Source organism: Psammomys obesus, unplaced genomic scaffold (genome assembly GCF_907164565.1).
Source record: "Psammomys obesus unplaced genomic scaffold, mPsaObe1.curated_primary_1811, whole genome shotgun sequence".
NCBI classification, from domain to species: domain Eukaryota; kingdom Metazoa; phylum Chordata; class Mammalia; order Rodentia; family Muridae; genus Psammomys; species Psammomys obesus.
Window position 1 is genome coordinate 122838 of NW_026585626.1, and position 26558 is coordinate 149395.

General features: G+C 39.8%; 1 protein-coding gene across 1 annotated transcript in view; it reads right to left on the minus strand.

Moving 5' to 3' along the window:
• The window catches only part of LOC129682756 (cysteine-rich secretory protein 1-like), a 30391-nt gene extending 4220 nt beyond the window's left edge, over positions 1 to 26171 (minus strand). The window contains exons 1-5 of the mRNA XM_055615294.1: positions 26100 to 26171; positions 12697 to 12813; positions 10827 to 10914; positions 8017 to 8162; positions 2586 to 2680 (exon numbers count right to left, since the gene is read on the minus strand). Of these exons, the coding sequence (XP_055471269.1) occupies positions 2586 to 2680; positions 8017 to 8162; positions 10827 to 10914; positions 12697 to 12813; positions 26100 to 26171 (518 nt within the window). The remainder of the gene's footprint in view (positions 1 to 2585; positions 2681 to 8016; positions 8163 to 10826; positions 10915 to 12696; positions 12814 to 26099) is intronic.
• Between the last annotated feature and the right edge of the window lie 387 nt (positions 26172 to 26558).

Sequence of the window (26558 nt, forward strand, 5' to 3'; positions counted from 1 at the left end):
GTGAGTTTCTGGCTTTAAAATCAAGATGTGAATGAATGAGTTTTTCAGAATTTTTTAGTAAATTATGAGAAGTGAAGAGTTAAGATTTTAGCTTTCTTAACTTATTTAAAATATATTATGGAATTCTCAAAATTCTTTGCTGTTTAAGGGTTAATAAAACTTATATGTATAAACCAGCAATGTAAGATTTAAAGATGGCTCTGTTGTTAAGAATATTTGCTGTTCTTTCAAAGAATTTGAGTTTGATTCCAAATGCCCATGTAAAGTAGGTCGTTCCCACTTTTAACTAAAGGACCAGGGAACGCAATGTCCTTTTTTATCTTTGCATGCACATGCATAAACAAATCCACAAAAATAAAGCTCTGGAAAAATAGCAACTGAGCTAGTCTTTTTGTTTGTTTGTTTTTGGTTTTTTTTGTTTGTTTGTTTGTTTGTTTGTTTTACAAAAAGATAAAACTCTTGATTATTTTCTTTCTTGTAAGCTTGCACAGCATCTTCTAATATTATGAGAGCTAGTCTGAAGTAAGCAGGCTTCGGAGTCACTTCCAACTCTATTCCTCCATGTTGTTTGTCTGATGTGTGTGACATTTTCAATAATAGGATAATATTGAGAGACCAAAAGATTAAAAATTAGCAGCTATTATTAATTAAAGGCCTGAACTAAGTAGGTAAAGAAGTACAGTAATGCCCTGAGGGGAAGGGCTGCCTCACTGCATTCTTTCCCCACCCACTAGAGATACAGTTGCTAGGAAACTGGCCCATCCCCCTAGGGAGGAACACCAGATCATTAATGGCCTGAGAACCTTCCTATAACCAATCAATTTAAAATGTAGCATTTTGACCAATAGACGCTTGCCAGGCAGGAATCGCCCTTGCCTTGGGCATGCTGGGATGGACCAGAATCTGAAAATCACCTAACTAACCTGGGCGCAGCGCGCTCAGCTCCTACCTCTTCTGCGGTGGGGCTGTGTGGGCCCAAGGTGCAGCTTGTAATTTACAATAAAAAGAACCTCATGTATTTACAGCAAAGTCTGTTTATTCATGGTCTTTTGGGGTTCGTGAACTGGGCAGAACATTATCTTCAAGTCCTTGGAGGCAACAGCAAAGGCTATGATGCTCTAGATGAGAAAGTAGGGGTGATTCGTGGGTGTTGAGAAAGGAAGAATCTGTTTTCTCCAGACTGGAGACTCCTGATAGGTCATCCAGTCCCATGTGGTAAACCCTAAACAGTTGAACATCAAAGGATTCAGTGGTATTATGTGTGTGTTATGATATATACACATATGCATAGTACGTGTGTTATATATGTGCATTATGTATAGTATGTGTCTGCATGTTTGTAACAATAAAAATTAAGGATGTAATGTTGAATGTGAGAGGAAGAGTCAAGCAGGAAGATTTGGAGGTGGAAAGAGAAGGGTGGAAATACAGTACTCCTATATGAAATTCACAAAAGATAAAACAAACTATAAAAGGACAGATAAAGCCTGTATACTCAGAGGTAGGATAAATTTAGCGCAAACACTGCAATTACTATCCTATGTGTTTTTTCTTTATTTTTTAACTTTTTTAATATAAATTACAGTTCATTTACTTTGTATCCCAGCTGTGGGCCCCTCCTTCATTCCCTCCCAATCCCACCCTTTCTTCCTCATCTCCTCCCTGCCCTTTCTAACTCCACTGATAGGGGAGGTCGTCCTCCCCTTCCATCTGACCTTAGCTTATCAGGTTTCATCAGGAGTGGCTGCATTGTCCTCTTCTGTGGCCTAGCAAGGCTGCTCCTCCCTTGGTTTGGGGGGAGGTCAAAGAGACAGACACTGAATTCATGTCAGAGACAGTCCCTGTTCTCCTTACTAGGTCACCACTTGGATACTGAGCTGCCATGGACTACATCTCAGCAGGAGTTCTAGGTTATATCCATGCATGGTTCTTGGTTGGAGAATCAGTCTCACAAAAGACTCCTGTGCCCAGATACATTTGGTCCTTGTAGAGCTCCTGTCCTCTCCAGGTCTTACTAACTCCCTCTTCTTTTACATGATTCCCTGCAATCTGCCGAATATTTGGTTATGAGTCTCAGCATCTGCTTTGATACACTGTTAGGTAGAGTCTTTCAGAGGCCCTCTATGGTAGGCTTCTGTCCTGTTTCTTGTTTTCTCCTACTGTCCTATGTGATTCACTCTCGTTCACCACTGGTCTAATATCAAAAGTTTGCTTTGTAGCCTAAAAATATAGCAATAACTGATAATATGAATCTCACAATCTCTGTATGCTTTGTGTACTCATGGGGTCACCATGTGTCTCTAAAACAGCAACTGAGGTGGGGAGAGGAGAAGAGAAATCATTTTAAGCATAAGAAAAAAGCTTCTGAGGGTGATTCAAGGAACTGATGAACTGGCCATTTCAAGAATATAGTTAAATAAGTTTCTACTATAGGTAGTATTTAAAACTTTGTATTTGCCTCTCCATGTGTTATATATATATATATATATATATATATATATTTAATCTGTTTTTATTCTGTTACAATTAAAAATGATCGATCTCATTTGACAATGTTGAAAATTGACTCTGAAGTGTATACTTACGCAGGACAATAGTGACAAACATAAAAGAAGTTCAACGGATTCTCAGGGCACTCAGCAATTCCACACGCAACTTGGTAAGTTGAATTCCAGACAATCTATACACCCAAAGATTAAGATGGAGCACATATCAAAGGGGAAGATAATGCAGAAAAACAATTAGAAAATGTAAAATTAGAAACACCTTTGTTGTATTTTGTTTTCGTATGCCTTCTGGACATATTTACATAATAAAATCATTAAAATATATTAAAAGAACCTTCAGAGATATCAGTCATAAATTATAGGATAACCATGCTACAATCTGCAGATCCAAAGAAGCTAAGTATCAAGATGGGCCTCAGTGAAGGATGCTTGAGTCTCGCTCAGAAGGAGAAATAAAATGGACATATGAAGTAGATGGAGGGAGAGAACAGAGTGGAGATAAGGGGTGGGCAGGAGAACATGGGTGGGCGTCAGGTATGGAGAAAGGAAAGGGAGGACTGGATAAAAGACTGAAATCGAGTTAGGGAGAAGGAGTCTCTGGGATGGGAGTGGCTCTTTGGAATCTATGTGGTGACCGTAGCTGAGACTTGTAGCAGCAAGGGATATGGAGTCTGAACAAGCCACCTCCTGGAGCCAGGATGAACTTCCAATGGAAGGAGGATGGACATCAGAAGAGGAAGAGAAAGGGAACAGGACAAGAGCCTACCACAGAGGGCCTCTGAAAGGCTCTGACCTGCAGGGTATCAAAGCAGATGCTGAGACTGCTGAGACTTATAGCCAAACTTTGGGTAGAACACAGGGAATTTTATGAAAAAGTAGGAAATAGTAAGACCTGGAAGGGATAAGAATTCCACAAGGAAAACAACAGAACCAAAAAAAAAAAAAAATCTGGGCACAGGGGTCTTTTCTGAGACTCATACTCCAACCAAGGACCATTCATGGAGATAAACTAGAACCCCTGCACAGATGTAGCCCATGGCAGTTCAGTGTCCAAGTGGGTTCCATAGTAATGGGAACAGGGATTGTCTCTGACATGAACTTAATGACTGGCTTTTTGATCACCTCCCCCGGAGGGGCAGCAGCCTTACTAGACCACAGAGGAAGACAGTGTAGTGACTCCTGATGAGACCTGATAGACTAGGATCAGAAGGAAGAGGAAGAAGACCTCCCCTATCAGTGGACTTGGGGAGGAGCATGGGTAGAGAAGAGGGAGGGAGAGTGGAATTGGGAAGGGAAGATGGAGGGAGCCACAGGTGGAATACAAAATGAATAAATTGTAATTAATAAAAACATAAAAAAAAAAGAATCTAGAAGTTGTTCACTCCTATGAGGCTTGCTGTTTTAGCTGGTCTTCTTTATAACCTGGAATCTCTAAGAAGTAAGCTCCAATGATGTGCTGGCCAAGTGAGTGTAAGCGAGTTAAGAATGAAAAAACCCTCTCTCTTTCCATTGATCTTACATGGGCCTCTAACAGAAGGTTTGGCACAGATTAAAGGTGTGCCTCAAGATTTGGGTTGAAGAACCAGGTATGGTGATGTACATCTTTAAGGCAACACTCAGGGAGGCAGAGACAGGTGGATCACTGTGAGTTTGAGGCTAGCCTGATCTTCATTGTCAGTCTAGGACAGGCAAGGAAACACAGACAAAAACCCTATCTTGAAAGAGGGAGAGAGAGAGAAAGAGAGACCTAGATTAAAGGCATGTGTCAATCCAATTGAAATGGTGTGTCATCCCACCTAATAATCTGGATCAAAAATGGGCATCTGCCAGCCTTTAGATCTGGATAAAAGGCATGTTGTCTTCCTGCCTCAAGATAAAGATCATAGGTGTGCCCTCCATTTCCAGATTGTTGTTCATTCCAGATATAGTCAAGAACAGCCATCACAATCCACCCCTTGCCAACTTGATTCAAATCATATCTCATTTCCAAGTGAAAACAATAACCATGTCATAACAATGTCTAATGTGATATATCTACCCTTGTACAACTGCAAATGCATAACCAATAACAGGTCATAGTAATGCTTAACACAATATAATTATCCCTCAAACAAACTCAAATACATCATAAATTTTAGAGTAGTTGGCAATGTTGCCTAGGGAACATCTTTTATGAGAGAGTAACAGAGAGGTTCATTCCATAAGATTTTTGACTCTAGAGAACACTGACTAATAAATATTTTTGTTTGAGGATAGTGGGGTATTTCTATGACAGGCCTGACTATCGTTTTGGAGGATTGTGGAAGGACTTTGAAATTTTGGGCTACAAGAGTCATTGGATACTAAGAACTTTGTGGTAAGTTCTTTAGGAACTCAGGAATAAGAATGTTGAGCAGATGCTTGCAGACTGGACCCTAGCATAGCTGTCCTCTGAGAGGCCCCAGCCAGCAACTGATTGAAATAGATGCTGATATTCACAGCCAAACATTGGTCAGAACACAGGAAGCCTTCTAGAAAAGTGGCAGGAAGGATAGAAGAATCAGGAGGGAACAGGAATTCCACAAGACCAACGTAGCCAACTAACCTGGGCCCAGGGAGGCTTGTGGGGACTGAAACACCAACCAAGGACCATGTATGGACTGCACCTAGGCCCCCTACACATATGTACATGATAGACAGCTTAGTTTTCTTGTGGGTTCCTTAGTAAAGGAAGTGGGACTGTCTCTGAGAAGGACTGTCTTGCAATGCTTTTGGATCATGTCCCCCTTGCCAGGCTGCCTTGTTGGACCACCATGATAAAGGATGTGCTTGGTTCTGATATAACTTGATGTTCTGGAATGAGTAGGTGTGGGGAGGTCTCTTTTTTGAAGGTGAAGAGAGGAAGGATATGGGAAAGAGGGAAGGAGGGTGTGACCTGGAGGAGAGGAGGGAGGGAGTTATGATTGGGATATAAAGTGAATAAATAAATAGATAGATAGACCAATGAATGAATGAATGAATGAATAAATAAATGAATGAATAAATAAATAAACGAATGAATGAAAAATATTGAGCAGTACAGAAGCTGAAGGCCTGGTTTATGAAATTTCAGAGGGAAGATTAAAGACTCTTTCAGGGCCATTTCCTATTTTGGTATGAAGGTGTCAGAATCCATGGAAGTTGAAACAATGTGAGCTGCCATATAGGTGCTGGAAATTGAACTTAGGTTCTTTGGAAGAGCAGACAGTTCTCTTAATCACTGAGCCATCTCTCCAGCCATTTGCTATTTTGATTTAAAATTCTACGTTCTTTTTAGATGGGGTTTTTGGATCAGCTGTGATTAAAAAGATATCAGAACTACTAAAGTGAAGCCTTTGTGTTACTGGGACAGTTGATGTCAGTTAGCTGGAGCTAAGAAATTAGCAGTGATTAAGAGACCAGCATTACTGAGGTGAAATCTTCTGGGAAGTTTCCTGCGAGTATAGAGCAACTGTGTTCCAGAGCTGGCTGGGTTGTACCTTGTTCTGGCAGCCAGATTAGGTAGAGTGTATGAGTCATTCATCTGGTACTGGTTTTGAATGCATGAGAAGGGGTCATGGAGAGTAGCTGAGGCTTGCTACTGAGTGAGGCCAGAGGAGGCCATTGGTGAAATTGCAGCTTCAGTGACAGTTAAAGGCTCAGGACTGAAGGGATCTTGCAAAGAAGTTGAGGCTCCTCACCATGAAGATAGTCTACAAGAGGCTACTGGTGAAAGTGCAGTCCGGTTGCAGGAGAAGAACCCAAGGTTTTGGAGATGCCAGTATCATAGGCTGACCAGAAACAGCAACAGTGGAGAGGACCCTCCCAGAGCCTAGAAAACAAGCTGTGTGTGTTACAGAAAACAGAGTTAGGGAAGTGACCCAAACTCTTCGGAAGAGTCAAAATCATATATGGATCACAGATATTGGACACTGAGATATTTATACCACTGGATTTTAATGTTACTTGGTTCAGATTGTGGCTGTACCCTGGTTCTTCCCTCTTTTTTTTTTTTTTTTTTTTTTTTTTTTTTTGTGAGTCCTCCTCAGGGCAAGAACCCTGCTGAACTGGGGAGGAACGCCCTTCAGCTTCATCATCTGGTTCTTCCCTCTTGAAGAAAGTATTTAATTTTGATTTTGCCATGAAGTTCTAAAAGATATTTTGGATTTTTGAGAGATTAAATATTTTAAAGAGATTGACATTTTAGTGTGTTTGAATTCGTAAACGCTGTGGCACTTTTAAAGTTATTTATGTTTTTAATGTGAGGTCTTGGCTATAAATAAGAAAGGAATGTCTTTGTTTAGCTAGGTGTACTGTCTATTTGACCTGTCATCTTTTAATGGCGTGTTTAATCTTTGGAAGGGAATATACTCATATTTTTTTTTTCTAACCATAATTTATTGACTCCAGGTCTGAATCATGGGCAATGTCTTGCACTCTTGAAGGCACCTATGCAGTCTGGTCAACTTGACATAAACTAGAGACATCAGAGAGAAAGGAGCCTCAGCTGAGGAAATACTTCCTTGAAATCTAGGTATAAGGCATTTTACAATTAGTTATCAATGGGGGAGGGCCCAGGCCTTCGTGTACGGTGCCACCCTCAGACTGATAATCTTGGATTCTACCAGAAAGCAGGCTGAGCAAGGCATAGGAAACAAGCCAGTAAACAGTACCCTGAAAGGTCTCTGCTTCCAGGCTCCTGGCCTGATTGAGCTCCTTTCGTGACTTTCTATTGGTGATAAACACTGATGTAGAAGTGTAAATTGAGTAAAAAACACCAACTTGCTTTTTAGTCATGGTGTTTCATCATAGCAATAAAGCCTTCATTAAGACTATACCACATCTGGATCTTCTCCACCTAGCCATGCAAAATCCCCATAACTTTTTCCTTTCTTTCTTATCTTCAGTAGACCTTCTTTGACAGTGGCCAAGATGGAGTCACAATTGTATATTTCTTGCTAGAACAGCCACTTTATTTAATAGTAAATGACCCAGGGCCTTGGCTTTTAGGTCTGTTTGGAAGTGAGTTGGCAAGGGGTCGGGAAACAAAACTTTAGAACAGACCTTTCCTCTTGTCTTTCAGGAGCTAGACAAAGCTGATGTGCAGCCCTGTGAAAGACTGTATAGGTGCCTCAGAGAATGCAAGATATTGCCCATGCTTTGAACCTTGAGTCAAGAAATTGCGGTTAGAGGAAAAAAAAAAAAAAAAAGTATGTTCCCTTACAATGATTAAATAAGCCATTAAAAGATGGCAGGCCCAAAGACTTCAGGACCAACCAATGTGTAACCACTCAAGAAGTTCTCCAAGGGTGCATGGGTGCCATGCACTCTCTCTATACTACCAGAACTTAGGAGACTATGATAACAGATAGTAAGTTCAAAGTCAGTCTCAGCTACATAGTGAGAACATGTCTGAAGAAAAAATTCCTGAATCTAATTCTGCTTTGAAATCAGTCAAGTAATTGGAAGAAATTTCTTGCCTCACATTTACAGACAGAATACTTTTTCTTACCTGAGTATAATGTCCAACTTTTGCACCAGGTTTATTTGGGCCAAAACCAATGACAAAGTCATTGTATTCATCAAACCAGTTTTGGATTACAGAAGACCATGATGTGAGGTAATTTGCCATGAATATATTCTCACCACATTTTTTGTCTAAGGAATAAAAAAAAAAAAAAAAAAAAAGACTCACAAAGGCAGCAATAAAGGAAAGACAGAAACACAAACGCATGCACAAAACACACTGTACAAAACAGAATTGCTGTTCTTTAAAGACATTACTTAGAGTTGTCTTTGATTATTGCATAGGAAGCATGCTTCAAACCAGCTGAACAAGCAGCTTAATAGTAGCCACAGGCATCCAATATGTGTGGGCTGAGCACCATATGAACTGAGTAGATACAGGAGCCTTTTTCTCAGTAGCTTCTATCCTTGAATTAATTCATTTACACATGGAATTCTCCATACGTGTGTGTGTGTGTGTGTGATCAGTGTGTGCCTCAAGTGTGCCAAATGTTGATTTGCAGTATTAGAGAAGACAAAGACTAGCTCCTTTAATTTCTCTCCTGTTCTAACTGGAGATTTTTTTTTTTTTTTGAGACAAAGTTTCTTCATGTAGTGCTGGCTGTCCTAGACTTGCTTTGCAGACCAAGCTAGCCTCTAACTCATAGAGATCTTCCTGCCTCTGCCTCCCTGAGTACTGAGGTTACCACTGTGCCCAGTACTTGTACCACTGTGCCCAGCTTAGAGATTTTTATGTGAAAATTTTACATATTTTAGAATTATTGTTATGTATAAGCCTTCTGTACAGTTATTATTTAAGAACTATAAGTACAAACACAGAAAAGCAGAAGTAACAATATTTTCTAAGTTTATGCATCATGCCTTAATTAGAAAATTAAAATTCCATGGGCTAGGTATTCTTCCAAGAATGGTGAGAAAAACAACTTTTGACGTCCAGTACATAGTTTGGTATTTTTTCAGTCTCTTCAAATAAACAATTATTTTGCACATTACTGAATGTTTAGCTTTTGAATAAACTTTTTAACCATTATATTATTAAAATAGTAATAGCTAAAAGTACAAGATTTAAAAGAGATTATTAATTTATTAGCTTCAAATTGGGCTAGTGATGACCATTTTTAATGTTTTAAGACAATGCAGTCACTCATGATGAGACCTAACTGACTAGGATCAGAAGGAAGGAAAAGAAGTCCTCCCCTATCAGTGGACTTGGGGAGGGGCATGCATGCAGAGGGTGGAGGAAGGGAGGGATTGGGATGGAAGGAGGGAGGGAACCACAGGGGGGATACAAAGTGAATAAAGTGTAATTAATAAAGAAAAAAAGAAATATCTTATAGTCCATTTATTTATTTTTCCACCATTTTTATACTTGTTGATGTAAAGATCATGTTTCTTAGTTTATTTTTAATTTAATATAATGTTTGGTCACCTAGCGTGTACATAAGATGCTGTCACCAGAAATGAAGAAAGAGCTAAACACAGACACATTGGTGGCTTACATATACGATGCCTGTATTTAGGAATCCGAGGATGGTACACTGTGAATTTTAATGGCATGCATCACCAGCTTGATATTTCTTGAGGAAAAAAATAATCAACCGATCAAATTAAATACATTTCTATAATTAAATGCTAGCTTATGAACACAAGCAGGCTACAACATAAAGTAAGATACTGGAGCCAGGCATGGTGACACATAGAAGCTTTTCATTTTCATGAGGTTCCATTTATTGTTGCTCTTAGAGCCTGTGCTGTTGGTGTTCTGTTCAGGAAGTTGTCTCCTGTACCAAGGATGATGCATGGAGATAACCTAGAACCCATGCACAGATGCAGCCATAGACTCAGTATCCAAGAGGGTTCCCTAGTAATGGGAACAGGGACTGTCTCTGACATGAACTCAGTGACTGGCCCTTTGATCACCTCTCCCTGGGGGAAGGGGGGATGGGCAGCAGCCTTACCAGGCCACAGAGGAAGATAATGCATCCAGTTCTGATGAGACCTTATATAATAGGGTCAGATGAAAGGGGAGGAGGACCTCTACTATCAGCAGACTGGGAAAGGGGCATAGGAGAAGAAGATGGAGGGAGGGTGGGATTTAAGGGGAAGATGGAGGGAGCTACAGCTGGAATAAAAAGTGAATAAACTGTACTTAATAAAAAATAAATTAAAAAAGGTAAGACTGGATGAGTTAAGATAAAGTGTTGAGCTATATGATTGAGTTTTTCAGAGGGCTAGAAAAATGGCTCAACAGGTGAGAGCACGTCCTGCTATTTTAGCAGTCTTGAATTCAACTTTTAGCATCCAAATGGGATGGCTTACAACTATTGTAACCCCAGCTTGGGAGGATCCAATTCCTTCTGCTGGTCTCTAGAGGCACTCTTAAATGCAGGCACATGTGCATACATACACATAGACGCACACACATGCATAACTGAAAAATAATAAAATAAAATAAAAAATACACTTTATGTTACTTAAATTAGTAATCCTTTTCATTCAGACATCAGTTTTAATCTTTAAAGCAGTGAAAGAGATGATTCATACCTTGTTGCACTTGTGATCAGGTTACAGTGAACAAAGCTGGCATTATGGGTCACAATTTGTGTAAAACATAAAACACCAAATAAGCATAACATGGAGTCTCTCAGAGGCTTCTCTGCCACAGAGTGATTTAACTTTTTAACTATCAATATCAGAAAACATATTTATTTACAAAGTTCTGTTAGCACGATAACAGAAAATGGATTTTCCTATGCTGTTCTCCATTCATACATAAGTGATTTTGAGTTTACATACCAATAGTCCTGAATTCCTCAGGACTGTGGTGGTACATGCATTTGTTTGCCCAACTCTGAGCATTCCTTTGTGCATCATGGTTCCATTGCTAAAGAGGAAAAGGAAAGAAAGCAGCCAAGTAATAACTCAAACCTCAAATTCACATTTTCTTTGCAGACAGGCTGATGGTACTGGCTTACATCATTGTAAAATTCCTGTAGGTACCATTAGATTTTCCTCATAATCAAGACACGATATATTTTCTATCTAAATTTTAATGTTATCAACTTTCCTTGTGAAATTTATGAATAAGATTATTTTTACAATTTCTCCCATCTTCCTGATCCTGCTCATCCTCCTATGCTGTCTCATCCATAACTTCCTTCTGATGCCACACATATTCCATTTCCTTCCTCTTCCCATCTCTTCCCCAGCACATCTTTCTCCTCTCCTGGTCTGCTTAGTAGTTTTATAATCTTTGTCCAATGTCCTTCCCACTTATCTATGCTTTTTCTGTAGCAAGGAAATACAACTAGTCTGTCATCCCAAGATCACCAAAAATACTAAACTATTAAAGGTCTAATGACTTATTGAAATCACAACAGGAAACCCTTAAAGACTTTAAGCAATTGCTGTGCTATAAGCATAACTAACTATGTAAAAATACTAAGATTATTTTTACACCTGTAAGAAGTTGCCTTATAAATCCCAGTTTTATTTTTATCCTCATTGAATACTTTTTTTCTAATAACAGTGGTTTTTTATTTCTATTTTTTTACTTTTTTATTTTAATTTTTATGGCTTACACTTTATTCACTTTTTATCCCCCAATAAACTCTCCCTCCTACCCTCTCAGTCCCACCTAGCCTCCTCCTTCTCCACACATGCCCCTCTCAAGTCCACTGATAAGGGAAGCCTTCCTCTCCTTCTTTCTGATCCTAGTCTATCAGATCTCATCAGAGTGGCTGCATTGTCTTTCTCTGTGGCCTGGTGAGGCTGCTCTTCCCTCAGGGGGAGGTGATCAAAGAGCAGGCCAATCAGTTCATGTCAGAGGCAGTCCCTGTTCCCATTACTATAGAATCCACTTGGACACTGAACTGCCATGGGCTACATCTGTGCAGGGGTTCTAGGTTATCTCCATGCATGGTACTTGGTTGGAGTATGAGTCTCTGGAAAGACCCCTGTGCTCAGATTTTTTGGTTCTGTTGCTCTCCTTGTGGAGCTCCTGTCCTCTCCAGATCTTACTATTTCCCACTTCTTTCATAAGATTCCATGCACTCTGCCCAACATTTGGTCATAAGTCTCAGCATCTGCTCTGATACCCTGCAGGGTAGAGCCTTTCAGAGGCCCTCTGTGGCAGGCTCCTAACTTGTTTCCTGTTTTCTTCTTCTTCTGATGTCCCTCATTGAACACTTTTAAGAGAAATACGGGCTTTGGTTCTGGCTCCAGGAAAGTATATTACTTAGATGAAAGGCCATTGACTATAAAGGAGAAACCCTAACTAAGAGAGAGATTGCAGTGAGCCAAAATAACACAGTGGCTTTTCACTAAAAAGTGAAGTCAAAGATTTGATTTGATTTCTGGCACTGTTGTCCCATAACACTAATAAGTCACTGTTTTAAAGGAAGTTTAATAAATTCTACTCTAATCATCTCACAGCTGAATACATAGAAGGAGAGAACCACCTCTGATCTCTACATGCATGCCATAGTATGTATACACAAACATACACACGCATATAGATATGTATGCACGTAAAATAAAGAATACGTTTTAAAATGAGGTGCTAGGATAGAGGCAGACCCTTTTAAACAATAGAGGAGAAGCTAAATGTTATCAGCAGGCTCCAAACACAGCTCCGCAAATGCATTGTCCTGATGTGAGCCCTCACCATTTTCAGTAAGTCACTACCAGGTGGAGAAACCATTCTTCTCAGTTGGTTGTGTTTGTTTACAATCTCTTCTTGGACTGACTTTAGAGTGGTTGACAAATCCTCAAGATCTTTATTCTAAAGGGAAATAAAATTGAAGTCATGTTAGTGTAGGTTAAGGTTACACAAAATGATGAAAAAGTTGGCTAAGGTGAATGAAGATCATTATTAAAGTACTCAAGATAGTATTAATCATTAAACCTTGCAATAAATGCTAAGAAAATCTGTGACTTTTATTAGACATATTAAACAAAAATTTTGCAACTAAGGAATGAATTCAATACACATCAACGATAAAAATTCTTTTAACACTACAAATGTCAATTTTTCTTTCTTTTTATATTAGTTTATTTATTCAATTTATATCTCAATCATAGCCCCTTCCCTTCTTTCCTCCAAGTTCCACTCTCCCTTCCTCATAGACTCTTTCTCCCCTTTCCCATTCCTCAGGAAATGTAGACCCACCCACCCACTCACCCAAGCTCAGCAAGTAACATCAGGGCTGAGCATGTCTTCCTCGCCTGTGACCTGGCAAGGCAACCCCACCAAGGTGGAATTATTCAAAACAGTCAACAGAGTCCATGTCAAAGACAGCCCCCACTTCTCTTACTAAGGGACCTACATGAATACTGATCTGCTATTAAAAACAAAGAAATCATGAAATTAGCATGCAAATGGGTTGAACTAGAAAAGATCATCCTGAGTGAGGAAACCCAAATCCAGAAAGACACACATGGTATGTACTCATTTATAAGTGGGTTTTAGCCATATAGTACAGGTTAAACATACTACCATTCACAGACGTAAAAAAAGGTAAGTAACAAGAAACACCTAAGGAAGGACGACTATATCTCACTGAGAAGGGAAAACAGAATAGAGAGCAGAATTTGCTGAAGAGAAGGAACACGGTCGGGAAGGGAACACAGAAAGAAATGAGTAGGAAGACCATATCTGGGGCAAATGGAGGCAGGAGAACCGAGGACCTACAGAGAGAAATAAAACCATAGGTGGAAGCATCTCTGTGGCAAGGTGGAGAGTAAAGGCAGGTTAAGCTTTTGGCAAGATATGAGGGTGACTCTAGCTGAGACTCCTATTAGCAGGGGTCATGGAAACTAACTAGACAAAACTGCTAGTGAAGGGATGGGAATACCAACCCACCCACAAAATCTTCAACCCAAAACTTACAATTCCTTCAAGATGTACAGGAATAAAGATAGAGCAGAGTGACAGAATGCCCAACCCAGACCTGGCCCAACCTGAGACCCACCCCGTGGAAGAAAGCCAACCCATAACACTATTTTTTTTTATTTTATTTGTGTTTATTGTTTTTTTCTTCCCCTTCTGCATTCTGTGATTTTATTTAAACTTTCACCCATTTCCTTAGCAAACAAATAAACCAATCATACTCCTTTTTACAAAAAGTGCTGTTACACAACTACAGCACTTCACATAGCGTAGGCACCCCACCATAGAGTGCTTTCAAGTCCAAACTCCTGTTCCCGTGACAGTCTAACCTTAGTGTGCATTGGTTCGGATGCTAGAATAACAAAAACAGTGTCACAATTACTGCTTTAAATAATGGCACTGCGTGTTGACAAAGAATTAAAAAATAATAATAAGTTTAATTCTAATGTTTTATTTTTAGACTCTCACTTTGATTCTCTCTTGGGTTCTTTCGTGTGGGTTGCTGTCTCTAGTCAGAACCCTTTGCATATTAATCATTGCTATTTTTTTGATTTTTTATTAATTACACTCTATTCATTTTGTATCCCCCCATAAGCCCCTCCCTCCTCCCCTCCCGATCCCACCCTCCCTCCCCTTTCTGCATGCATGCCACTCCCCAAGTCCACTAATAGGGGAGGTTCTCCTCTTCTTTCTGATCTTAGTCTATCAGTTCTCATCAAAAGTGGCTGCATTGTCCTCTACCATGGCCTGGTAAGGCTGCTCCCCCCTGAGGGGGAGGTGATCAAAGAGCAGGCCAATCAGATTATGTCAGAGGCAGTCCCTCTTCCCATTACTATGTAACCCACTTGGACACTAAACTGCCATGGGCTACATCTGTGCAGGAGTTTTAGGTTATCTCCATGAATAGTCCTTGGTTGGAGTATGAGTCTCTGGAGAATTCCCTGTGTTCAAATTATCTTGTTCTGTTGCTCTCCTTGTGGAGTTCCCATCCCCTCCAGCTCTTACTATTTCCCACTTCTTACATAAAATTCCATTCACTCTGCCCATCAGTTGGCCATCAGGCTCAGCATCTGCTTTGACAGTCTATACTGCAGAGGCTTTCAAAGGCCCTCTGTGGCAGGTTTCAAGGTTGTTTCCTGTTTTCTTCTGGCTTTCAGAGGCCCTCTGTAGCAGGTTCCGAGGTTGTTTCCTATTTTCTTTTTTTTCTGATGTCCATCCTCTTTGCCTTTCAGGATGGGGATTGAACATTTTAGTTAGGGTCCTCTCTTTTGCTTAGTTTGTTTAGATGTACAGATTTTTGTGGGTTTATTCTATATTGTATGTTTATATGAGTGAGTATATACCATGCGTGTCTTTTTGCTTCTGGGACAACTCACTCAGGATGATCCTTTCCAGGTCCCACCATTTACCTGCAAATTTCATGATTTCTTATTTTTCATTGCTGAGTAATACTCCATTGTATAGATGTACCACAGTTTCTGCATCCATTCTTCAGTTGAGGGGCATCTGGGTTGTTTCCAGCTTCTGGCTATTACAAATAAAGCTGCTACAAACATGGCTGAGCAAATGTCCTTTTTGTGTACTTGCGCCTCTTTTGGGTATATACCTAGGAGTGGTATGGCTGGGTCTTGAGGAAGTGCTATTCCTAGTTGTCTGAGAAAGCGCCAGATTGATTTCCAGAGTGGTTGTACCAGTTTACATTCCCACCATCAGTGGAGAAGGGTTCCCCTTTCGCCACAACCTCTCCAGCATGTGTTGTCCTTTGAGTTTTTCATCTTGGCCATTCTGATGTGTGTAAGGTGAAATCTCAGGGTTGTTTTGATTTGCATTTCCCTAATGGCTAATGAGGTTGAGCATTTCTTTAAGTGCTTCTCTGCCATTCGATATTCCTCTACAGAGAATTCTCTGTTTATCTCTGTTCCCCATTTTTTAAGTGGATTACTTGGTTTGTTGCTTTTCAGCTTGTTTAGTTCTTTATATATATTGGATATGAGTCCTCTGTCAGATAAAGGGTTGATGATGATTCTTTCCCATTATGTAGGCAGTCGCTTTGTTTTGATGAGGATGTCCTTTGCTTTACAGAAGCTTTTCATTTTCATGAGGTTCCATTTATTGATTGTTGCTCTTAGAGCCTGTGCTGTTGGTGTTCTGTTCAGGAAGTTTTCTCCTGTACCAATGAGTTCTAGGGTATTCCCCACTTTTTTTTCTAGCCGATTTAATGTGTCTGGTTTTATGTTGAGATCTTTGATCCACTTGGACTTCAGTTTTGTGCAGGGTGATAAGTATGGATCTATTTTCATTTTTCTACATGTAGACATCCAGTTGGACCAGCACCATTTGTTGAAGATGCTATCTTTTTTTCCATTGTATGGTTTTGGCATCTTTGTCAAAAATCAGGTGTCCGTAAGTGTGTGGGTTTATTTCTGGGTCTTCTGTTCAATTCCATTGATCCACCATTCTGTTTCTATGCCAGTACGATGCAGTTTTTATAACTGTTGCTCTATAGTACAGCTTGAGATCAGGGATGGAGATACCTCCAGAAGATCTTTTATTGTAGAGGATTGTTTTAGCAATTCTCGGTTTCTTGCTATTCCATACGAAGTTGAGAATTTTTCTTTCTAGGTCTGTGAAGAATCGTGTTGCCAATTTGATGGGAATTGCATTAAATCTGTAGATTGCTTTTGGGAAGATGGCCATTTTTACTATGTTAATCCTGCCAAGCCATGAGCATGGGAGATCTTTCCATCTTCTCATATCTTCCTCTAATTCTTTCTTCAGAGACTTGAAATTTTTTTCATACAAGTCTTTGAATTGCTTGGTTAGGGTTACACCAAGGTACTTTATGTCATTTGTGGCTATTGTGAATGGTGTTGTTTCTCTAATTTCTTTCTCAGCCCTTTTTTCTTTTGTATACAGAAGTGCTACTGATTTTTTTTTGAGTTAATTTTGTATCCGGCCACTTTGCTGAAGGTGTTTATCAGCTGTAGGAGTTCCCTGGTAGAGTTTTTGGGGTCACTCATATATACTATCATATCATCTGCAAATAGTGATAATTTGACTTCTTCCTTTCCAATCTGTATTCACTTGATCTCCTTCAACTGTCTTATTGCTCTAGCAAGGACTTCCAGCACTATGTTGAAGAGATATGGAGAGAGTGGGCAGCCTTATCTTGTCCCTGATTTCAGTGGGATTGCTTTAAGTTTCTCTCCATTCAGTTTGATGTTGGCTATAGGCTTGCTGTAAATCGCCTTTACTATGTTTAGATATGTGCCTTGTATCCCTGATCTCTCCAGTACTTTAAACATGAATGGATGTTGGATTTTGTCAAATGCTTTTTCAGCATCTAGGGAGATTATCATGTGGTTTTTTTCTTTCAGATTGTTAATATGGTGGATCACATTGATGGATTTCCGTATATTGAATCACCCCTGCATACCTGGGATGAAGCCTACTTAGTCATAGTGGATAATATCTTTGATGTGTTCTTGGATCCGGTTTGCAAGTATTTTGTTAAGTATTTTTGCATCAATGTTCCTAAGGGAGATTGGCCTGAAATTCTCTTTCTTTGTTGAGTCTTTGTGAGGTTTAGGTACCAAGGTGATTGTGGCTTCATAGAATGAGTTTGGTAATGTTCCTTCTGTTTCTATTTTGTGGAATAGTATGAAGAGACTTGGAGTTAGCTCTTCTTTGAAGGTCTGGTAGAATATTGCGCTGAAGCCATCTGGTCCTGGGCTTTTTTTGGATGGGAGACTTTTGATGACTGCTTCTATTTCTTTGGGGAATATAGGACTATTTAATTGATTTACCTGGTCCTGATTCAGCTTTGGTAAGTCAAATCGATCAAGAAAATTGTCCATTTCATTTAAGTTTTCAAATTTTGTTGAGTATAGACTTTTGAAGTAAGTCTAATGATTGTTTCGAATTCCTCAGTGTCTGTAGTTATGTCCCCCTTTTCATTTCTGATTTTGTTGATTTGGGTGGTGTCTCTCTGCCTTTTAGTTAGCTTGGCTAAGGGTTTGTCGATCTTGTTGATTTTCTCAAAGAACCAGCTCTTGGTTTCATTGATTCTTTGAATTGTTTTATTTGTTTCTAATTGATTGATTTCAGCCCTGAGTTTGGTCATTTCTAGCCATCTACTCCTTTTTGGTGTGTCTGCTTCTTCTTTTTCTAGGGTTTTTAAGTGGGCCATTAAGTTGCTTGAATGAGCTGTCTCGAATTTCTTCTTGAAGGCACTTAGTGCTATGAACTTTCCTCTTAGCACTGCGTTCATTGTGTCCCACAAGTTTGGGTATGTTGTGTCTTCATTTTCATTGAGTTCTAGAAAGGCTTTAATTTCTTTCTTTATTTCTTCCCTGACCCAGCTGTCATTTAGTAACAAGTTGTTCAGTTTCCATGTGTGTGTAGGCTTTTTGCTATTTCTGTTGTTGTTGAAGACCAGCTTTATTCCATGGTGATCAGACAGGATACAAGGGATTATTTCAGTCTTCTTATATCTGTTGAGGCTTGCATTGTGACCAACTATATGGTCTATTTTGGAGAAGGTTCCATGAGGTGCTGAGAAGAAGGTAAATTCTTTTGTGTTTGGATGTAAAGTTCTGTAAATGTCTGTGAGGTCCATTTGATTCATGACCTCTGTCAGAGATATTGTTTCTTTGTTTAATTTCTGTTTTGTTGACCTGTCCTTTGTTGAGAGTGGGGTGTTGAAGTCCCCCACTATTAATGTGTGGGGATGTATATGTGGTTTAAATTTTATCAATGTTTCTTTTACAAATGTGGGTGCTCTTGTATTTGGGGCATAGATGTTCAGGATTGTGATGTCTTCCTGGTGGAATTTTCCCTTGATGAGATGAGTATGAAGTGTCCTTCCTCATCTCTTTTTATTAATTTTGGTTGAAAATCTATTTTATCAGATATTAGAATGGCTACTCCTGCTTGTTTCTTGGGTCCATTTGCTTGGAAAGTCGTCTTCCAACCTTTTACCCTCAGGTAATGTCTATCTTTGTGTCTTAGGTGTGTTTCTTGTATGCAACAGGTTGCTGGGTTTTGTTTACATATCCATTCTGTTAATCTGTGTCTTTTTATTGGAGAGTTGAGTCCATTGATGTTGAGAGAGATTAATGACCAGTGGCTGTTAGATCCTTTGATCTTGATGTTGGCTGTGTTCATAAGGTTGTGTGCTTGGTTGCTTTTTGTTTTGCTGTAGTAAGGTTAATTATTTCCTGTGTTTTCTTGACAGAAGCTAATTTTCTTGGGTTGTATTTTCCCTTCCAGTGTCTTCTGTAATGCTGGATTTGTGTGTAGGTATTGTTGAAATTTGTTTTTGTCATTGAATATCTTGTTTTCTCCATCTATGAGGACTGAGAGTTTTGCAGGGCATAGTAGCCTGGGTTGACATCTGTGTTCTCTTAGGGTCTGCATGATATCTGTCCAGGCCCTTCTGGCTTTCATAGTTTCTGTGGAAAAGTCAGGTGTGATTCTAATGGGTTTGCCGTTATATGTTACTTGGCCTTTTTCCCTTGCAGCTTTTAGTATTTTTTCTTTGTTCTGTATACTTACTGTTTTGATTATTATGTGGTGGGAGGATTTTCTTTTCTGATCAAATTTGTTGGGTGTTCTGTAGGCCTCATGTATCCTTATTGGCTTCTCCTTTAACTTGGCGAAATTTTCTTCAATGATTTTGTTGAAAATATTTTCTGGGCCTTGGAGAAGGGAGTCTTCTCTTTCCTCTATTCCTATTATTCTTAGATTTTGTCTTTTCATATTGTCTTGGATTTCTTGGATGGTCTGTGTCAGGAATTTTTTGGATTTAACATTTTCTTTGACAGATACATCGATTTCTTCCATTGTATCTTCTACACCTGAGATTCTTTCTTCCATTTCTTGTATTCTGTTGGTTATGCTTACCTCTGTAGTTCCTGTTTTCTTCCCTAAATTCTTCCTCTCCATTATTTCCTCCATTTGTGTTTTCTTTAATTTTTCTAGTTCTATCTTCAGGTCTTGAGTTGTTTTGTTTACTTCCTTCACCTGTCTGCTTGTATTTTCCTCTTTTTCTTTTAGTTCCTTCAACTCTGTCTCTTTTATTTCTTTCAGTGATTTAATTATTTCTTCTCTGAAGGTCACAAGCTGTTTGGCTGCATCTTCCCGTATTTCTTTATGGATGGCCCTAATCTGCTTGTCTTTATCTTCCTCCATTTCTTTACGGATAGCCATGATCTGTTTGGTTTTATCTTCCTCTAATTCTTTACGTATTTTATTTGTTTCCTCTATTATCCTCTTCATCAACATAGATGTAAGGTCATCTTCTTGATTTTCTATTATGCTGCATTGTTCAGGGCTGTTCGCCTCTGGATTGCTGGGTTCTAGAGATGCCATATTGCTCTGTCTTTTGTTGGTTGAGCCTTTACACTGACCTCTACCCATTGGGCTGATTTAGGTGTTGGCTGTTAGTTTCTGTGCTTCCTGGAGTCCTGAGGTAGGGAGTATCCCCTTGGCCGGAAGATGATTTTTCCTGAAGGAGTCCTTCTCTGCTTTTTGGTTATGGTCACTGTATGGCCAGTGTTTCTCCGGAGTTGCCACTGCTCACCTCAGGTTTATAGCCCTGAGTAGTAGCTGTGGTCTATGTTAGGCAGGGGGGGATCTCCTCTTACCCATAGAATTTCTCAAGACAGCTGCCCCACTGCTGAGTTTCTTGTTATAAATTTAGTGTGCTGCTGCTCACTAAATTTCTATGTATAGTCCTCTTGAAGAAACTGCTGATTCCCTAGCTGTGGGGTTTTCTCCCAACAGGGGAACTCAGTCTGTTATCCTGGGTCGCACAGTTCTGTCCGGGAAAGTGGGAGGTGCACTCAGCAAGTCTCTGGGCCAGAGGCTGATTGCTCTGCTCTGGACCTGGAGAATGTGCACCTAGGTTGAGTTGGTGCCTGGGGGCACTGTTCTGGTCTGGAGGCTGGGTGCCTCACTCTGGACCAGAAGCTGTGTGTCTCTGTCTGGGATGGCGGCTGCAGGCACTGCTCTGGTCCAGATGCTGTGGGTGCAGCCCTCTTGAAGAACCAGGGATTCCCACAGTTTTGACAGTCTAGCTAGGAATAACGGGTTGATCCTTGGCACAGTATCTGAGGGCTGCTGTAATGGCTCTCTGGCTTTTGTAGGTCTGAGGATGCAGCTGTGTGTCCCAGTGCCCTAGGGGAACTCAATAATGGTGGCAGAGCACAGTGCTCCTGCCTGTACTAGAGTCTGCATGAGTCCAGGAAGTGTTTTGGTGCTGGGTGTCCTAAGCGTTAGAGCTGCTGACCCCCTCCTCTGGGGGTTTCCTCCTGACAGAGATACGCAGTCTGGTGCCCTGGTGCCCTGGTGCCCACAGTTCTATCTGAGGCGGCGAATCAGGCATGCAGGCAGGCGCCTGTGTCCCAGCTCTGGGTCCGGACTGGCTCTTGGGGCACCCGCAGAATTCGAGTCTTTTCCAGGGGATGTCTGGGTAACCTGAGGTCGGTCCCAATTGTTTCCTGCTCCGTGGGGTTATCTCTCGACTGGGAAATCCAGTCTATGGTGTTGTGGGCCCACAGTTCAGTCTGGGACCGTGACCAGATTGCACTGGCAGGTAGCTCTGGGCTGGCGACCAAGGGCCTGGCGGAACCGGGATCTCTTCTGCGGTTTAGCCGGGTGAGTTAAAGCTGATTGAATCCCCCACCGTGGGGTTTCCTCTCACCTGTGAAACACAATCACTTGTGTTTTATGGCCGCGAGTTCTGATTGCTGGTCACTGTGCCAATCCTGCTGTGCTGCTCCTCAGAATGAGAGTCCTCCAGGCGCCGCCATCTTGCCCCGCCTAATCCCCCATAACACTATTAAGCATCTTCTGCTATGGTCACAGACAAGAGACCAGCTTATCTGTTCTCTGAGAGGCTCCACCAAGCAATGGATCAAAGCAAAGGCTGAAACTCATAGTTAAACACTATAGAAGTATAAGGAGTCTTATAGAAACGTGAAACTGGAGGTGATAGGAACCCCATAAGAATACCAACAGTGCCAACTATTTAGGGCCCAGGGGTAGCTTGCAGAGACTGAAATACCAACCAATGACCATGCATAGACTGGACCTAGGCCCCTGATACAAATGTCAATTTTGATTTAAGAGAGGCCTATAATGATAGTCATGCATTGTAGAGAATCTTAAGTCATTCACACTCAATGAGGCTGTAGCAAAGAAGTATAAAGGAATGAAATATACATAATTCCTTGTAGACCTTAGTAAGAGATAGCCCAATCTCGTGATGATTTTGGAAGCTTGTGAGATAATATGGAGGTCAATAATCAATGAATGTATGCACTCAATATTCTATTACAATAAGAGAACTTTAACTGATTTTTGTAATCATTCCAAAGAGTTTTATTATATCAGTATCTAAGTTAATTTAGAGGCAATGGGTTCTTGAAATTACTTCAGTATTGCTGCCTTTTATAACAGTGAACAAAAATAAACCTGTTATTAACTCATATGCTGATTTTTAATTTTATATTTTTGTTTTAGTGTGGGATACATGGATGGAATGATATTATGTGAATTGGCAAAGATATAAGAGCCACTTGTTGATAGAAACATGCTTCAAAGTGTTCTCTTTTATAGTGTAGAGCAAGATGTTATAGCTTAATTATCAATGGACAGATGTTCATATATATTTTCTCTTATGGCTGATATAAGCTGTTTCTCTTTCTTGCAGTGCTTCGCTCCCTCAAGTATTTGCGGACCTTGCATCCATAGATCTAGTCATACTGTGTAGCAGTAACTGCTACATGTCTGCCACTACCTAGTGTATTATGTTCTGAAGGCACTAAGAAATGTCTTGAGCAAAGGATTTATCATGGCTACTGATTTCTAAGATAGAAGGGATGCACATATTAAAGTCATTGCTAGGAAATCCTCACATTGTATTATAATGTAAAGTGAAAATATCCTTCAGATGCTTATTTATTGAGCAAGAACCATCATTTCCTAAAAATATATGCTTTTATTAAGTGCATTAGCTTGTGTAGATGAGTGCAGTGCCTGTAGAGGCCAGAAGAGTATAGCAGATCCATTGGAGTTAGAGTTACAGGTGGATATAAGCCACCTGAGGTGGGTGCTAGGAACTAAAGGATCTGTTGTAAGAACAGTACATTTTTCTAGATGAAAAATCTCCCTGAATATTCCATTTTAACCTGAAAACCCTACTTAGAGTTGTTTCATTTCTATAAACAAAACATATGCCTTCTGAAAAAGCTATTATTATTTTCAGCTTTTTATGCAACCTTCCAGAATAGCTAAAAATTCCACCAGACAATAAGGGTGTGTATATTTTCTTAACAAGCAGTAGTAAAGTATTTTTTTAAAGAACATATTAAAAAATTGAAATGCGAGGATAAAAAATGTAAAAGGATTTATTTTGGGTAGATAATATGACCTAATAATTATAACAACACAAAGTAAGACAGAGGAACAATAACAAGTGACAAAGATAGGGGATCAGTTCTTCATGGTAACTCACAAAGAAATTATCATTCATAAAGGATGACTTTGAATTGTTCTGCTATTTCGATCTTGAAAATTTCTAAAATAGTACCAGTAGACCAAAGAGAGTAAGGAAGGGTCATGGAGGAAGGGAAGAAGAATAGATGGTATAAAAGTATCACGAAATGTAATTATTTTAGGAAAGAAACTGGGAATATAAACAACGTGAATGAACACCTAAATGGTAAATAGTCTTTAGATTGCTAATTTGAATACATTTGAATACATCACAAAACAAAAAACAAACAAACAAACAAACACAAATGACTTATATCCCAAATCAGCTTTAACCAGCTATTGGCACTCCCTACCTGTGAGGAATTCTAGCAGCTTCCGAGGCTGAGGCCAGAAAAGAGTCTGAGGGTTACAGCATTTTGCCAGTCTTCTAATTTTAGTTAGAGCCTTCAGAGGTGGAAGGCTCCTGTCCTGTTCCTTGTCTTCTCCTGCTACCAATGTCTATCCTCTTTGCCCTTCTGAGTGAGGTTTCAGCCTCTTTTCTAGGTTCCTGCTTGTTGTTTAGCTTCGTTAAGACCATAGGTTTTAGAATATTTATCCTATATTATATGGCTAATATCCACTTATGAGTGAGTATGTATCATATTTGTCTTTCTGCTTCTGGGTTACATCACTTAGGACGATCTTTTCTGGTTCAAACCATTTGCCTACAAATTTCATGATTTCCTTGTTGGTAATTGTTGAGTAGTATTCCGCTGTGTAAATGTACCACACTTTCTGTACCCATTCCTCCTTTGAGAGACATGTTTCCAGATTCTGGCTTTTACAAATAAAGCTGCTATGAATATGGTTGAGCAAATGTCCTTATTGAATGTTGGGCATACGTAGAGATAACCTAGAACACCTGCACAGATATAGGCTGCTCATTTTCCAAGTGTGTTACCTGGTAAAGGGATCAGGGGCTGTCTCTGGCATGAATTCAGTAGCCAGCTCTTTATTCACTTCTGCCTGCAGGGTGCAGCCTTCCAAGCCACAGAGGAAGATGGTGAGGCCAGCCCTGATGAAACCTGATAAGCTAGCATCAGATAAAAGGGGAGGAAGTCCTCCCTTATGAGAGGACTAGGGAAAGGGCATGGGGGAGAAGAGGGAGGGTGAATGAGACTGGGAGGAGATAAGGGAGGAGGCTACAGCTGGGATACAATGGGAATAGATTATAATAACTAGCTAACTGAATAAATAAATGAATGAATAAAAGAAAGGGAATAAAAGAACATATTATAATTAGTCAATATTTGGCTTATGTCCATATAGTAGATGTACTTAACTACTGTTTGAGTGTGTACTGTTTGAGTGCACACACACTCACATGCATGTTGCTGAGGATTAATCCCAGGGACTTGTGCATTCAGGCAAGGGTTAAGCATCATCCTGAACTCAATTTTAGCAAACGTTTTACATTAAAACGTGTAAATATTTTTTCACTCAATAACTATGATCATTAGATATAGAAATGTCTATGATGAAGTTCTGTTCATTAAAATACAATGTGACATTTCTTTGGGCAACACATTGAAATGGATTAAATCAATTAATAACAATTCTTGGAACAGAAAGTTTCATCAAATAAATCCAGAGATATGAAATACCCCATGCAAATATAGTTCAAATATCACATGTGATTTTAGTTTCTTGACCACATTAAAAAATAAAAAGGTAATTAAAACTAATGTCAGAACCAAATTGATGTTTCCGCCCAGTTTCGAACCGGGGACCTCTTGTGTGTTAGGCAAGCATGATGACCACTACACTATAAGATCTGAAGAGGGCAGGAACTCCACAAAGAGAATAACAAAACCAAAAACTCTGAGCATAAGGGGTCTTTCCTGAGACTGATACTCCAACCAAGGACGATGCATGGAGAAAACCTTGGACCCCTGCACAGATGTAGTCCATGGCAGTTCAGTGTCCAAATGGGTTCCATAGTAATAGGAACAGGGACTGTCTCTGACATGAACTGATTGGCCTGCTCTTTAATCACTTCCCCCTGAGGTGGGAGCAGCATTACCAGGCCACAGAAGAAGACAAGGCAGCCACTCCTGATGAGACCTAATTGACTAGGATCAGAAGGAAAGAAAAGAAGACCTCATCTATCAGTAGACTTGGGAGGAGCATACATTCAGAGGCGGGAGGAAGGGACGGATTGGGACGATGGGAGGAGGAAGGGAACTATAGGGGGGATAAAAAGTGAATAAAGTGTAATTAATAAAGAGTTAATGTCAGTAATAATAAAGAACTAATGTCAGTAATTCTATTTCAGTGATTTGGTAAAATATAATTTAATTGTGATTGATGCAAAATCTATTATGAGATATTTGTTTCTAACCTTATCATTGATATCTACTTTGTATGATAAATGTATGCCTGTTTCAATAAGATATACCATGAACCTAACATTTATAATTTAACCAGTCTAATTGGCCATGTTTAATATTCACTATTAACTAGGGCTTCAAGGTCTTCCAGCACAGCTTTAATAATGTCAACTGCTTTGAACTATCAATGAGTACTTTGTGACTTAGAGTAGAATCTAGACTTTTAACATTTTGTAGAATGATCTAGTCACCTCTGAGCTTTCATATTTGCTTACATTGTTCAGAGAAGATACTAAATCTTACCTCTACCTCACAGTTATCTTGGAGAAGGGATGAAGGCAGTACAGCAGCCAGGAACAACAATGCTGGGAATAATGCCATGTCTAGAAAACATAGATTTGGCTTAAAATATAAACGTACAACATAGAATAAACCCACTAAAATCTGTACATCTAAACATACTAAGCAAAAGAGAGGACCCTAACTAAAATGTTCAATCCCCATCCTGAAAGGCAAAGAGGATGGACATCAGAAGAAAAAGAAAACAGGAAACAACCTCAGAACCTGCTACAGAGGGCCTCTGAAAGCCAGAAGAAGAAAACAGGAAACAACCTCGGAACCTGCCACAGAGGGCTTCTGAAAGCCTCTGCCATGTAGACTGTGAAAGCAGATGCTGAGCCTGATGGCCAACTGATGGGCAGAGTGAATGGAATTTTATGTAAGAAGTGGGAAATAGTAAGAGCTGGAGAGGACAGGAACTCCACAAGG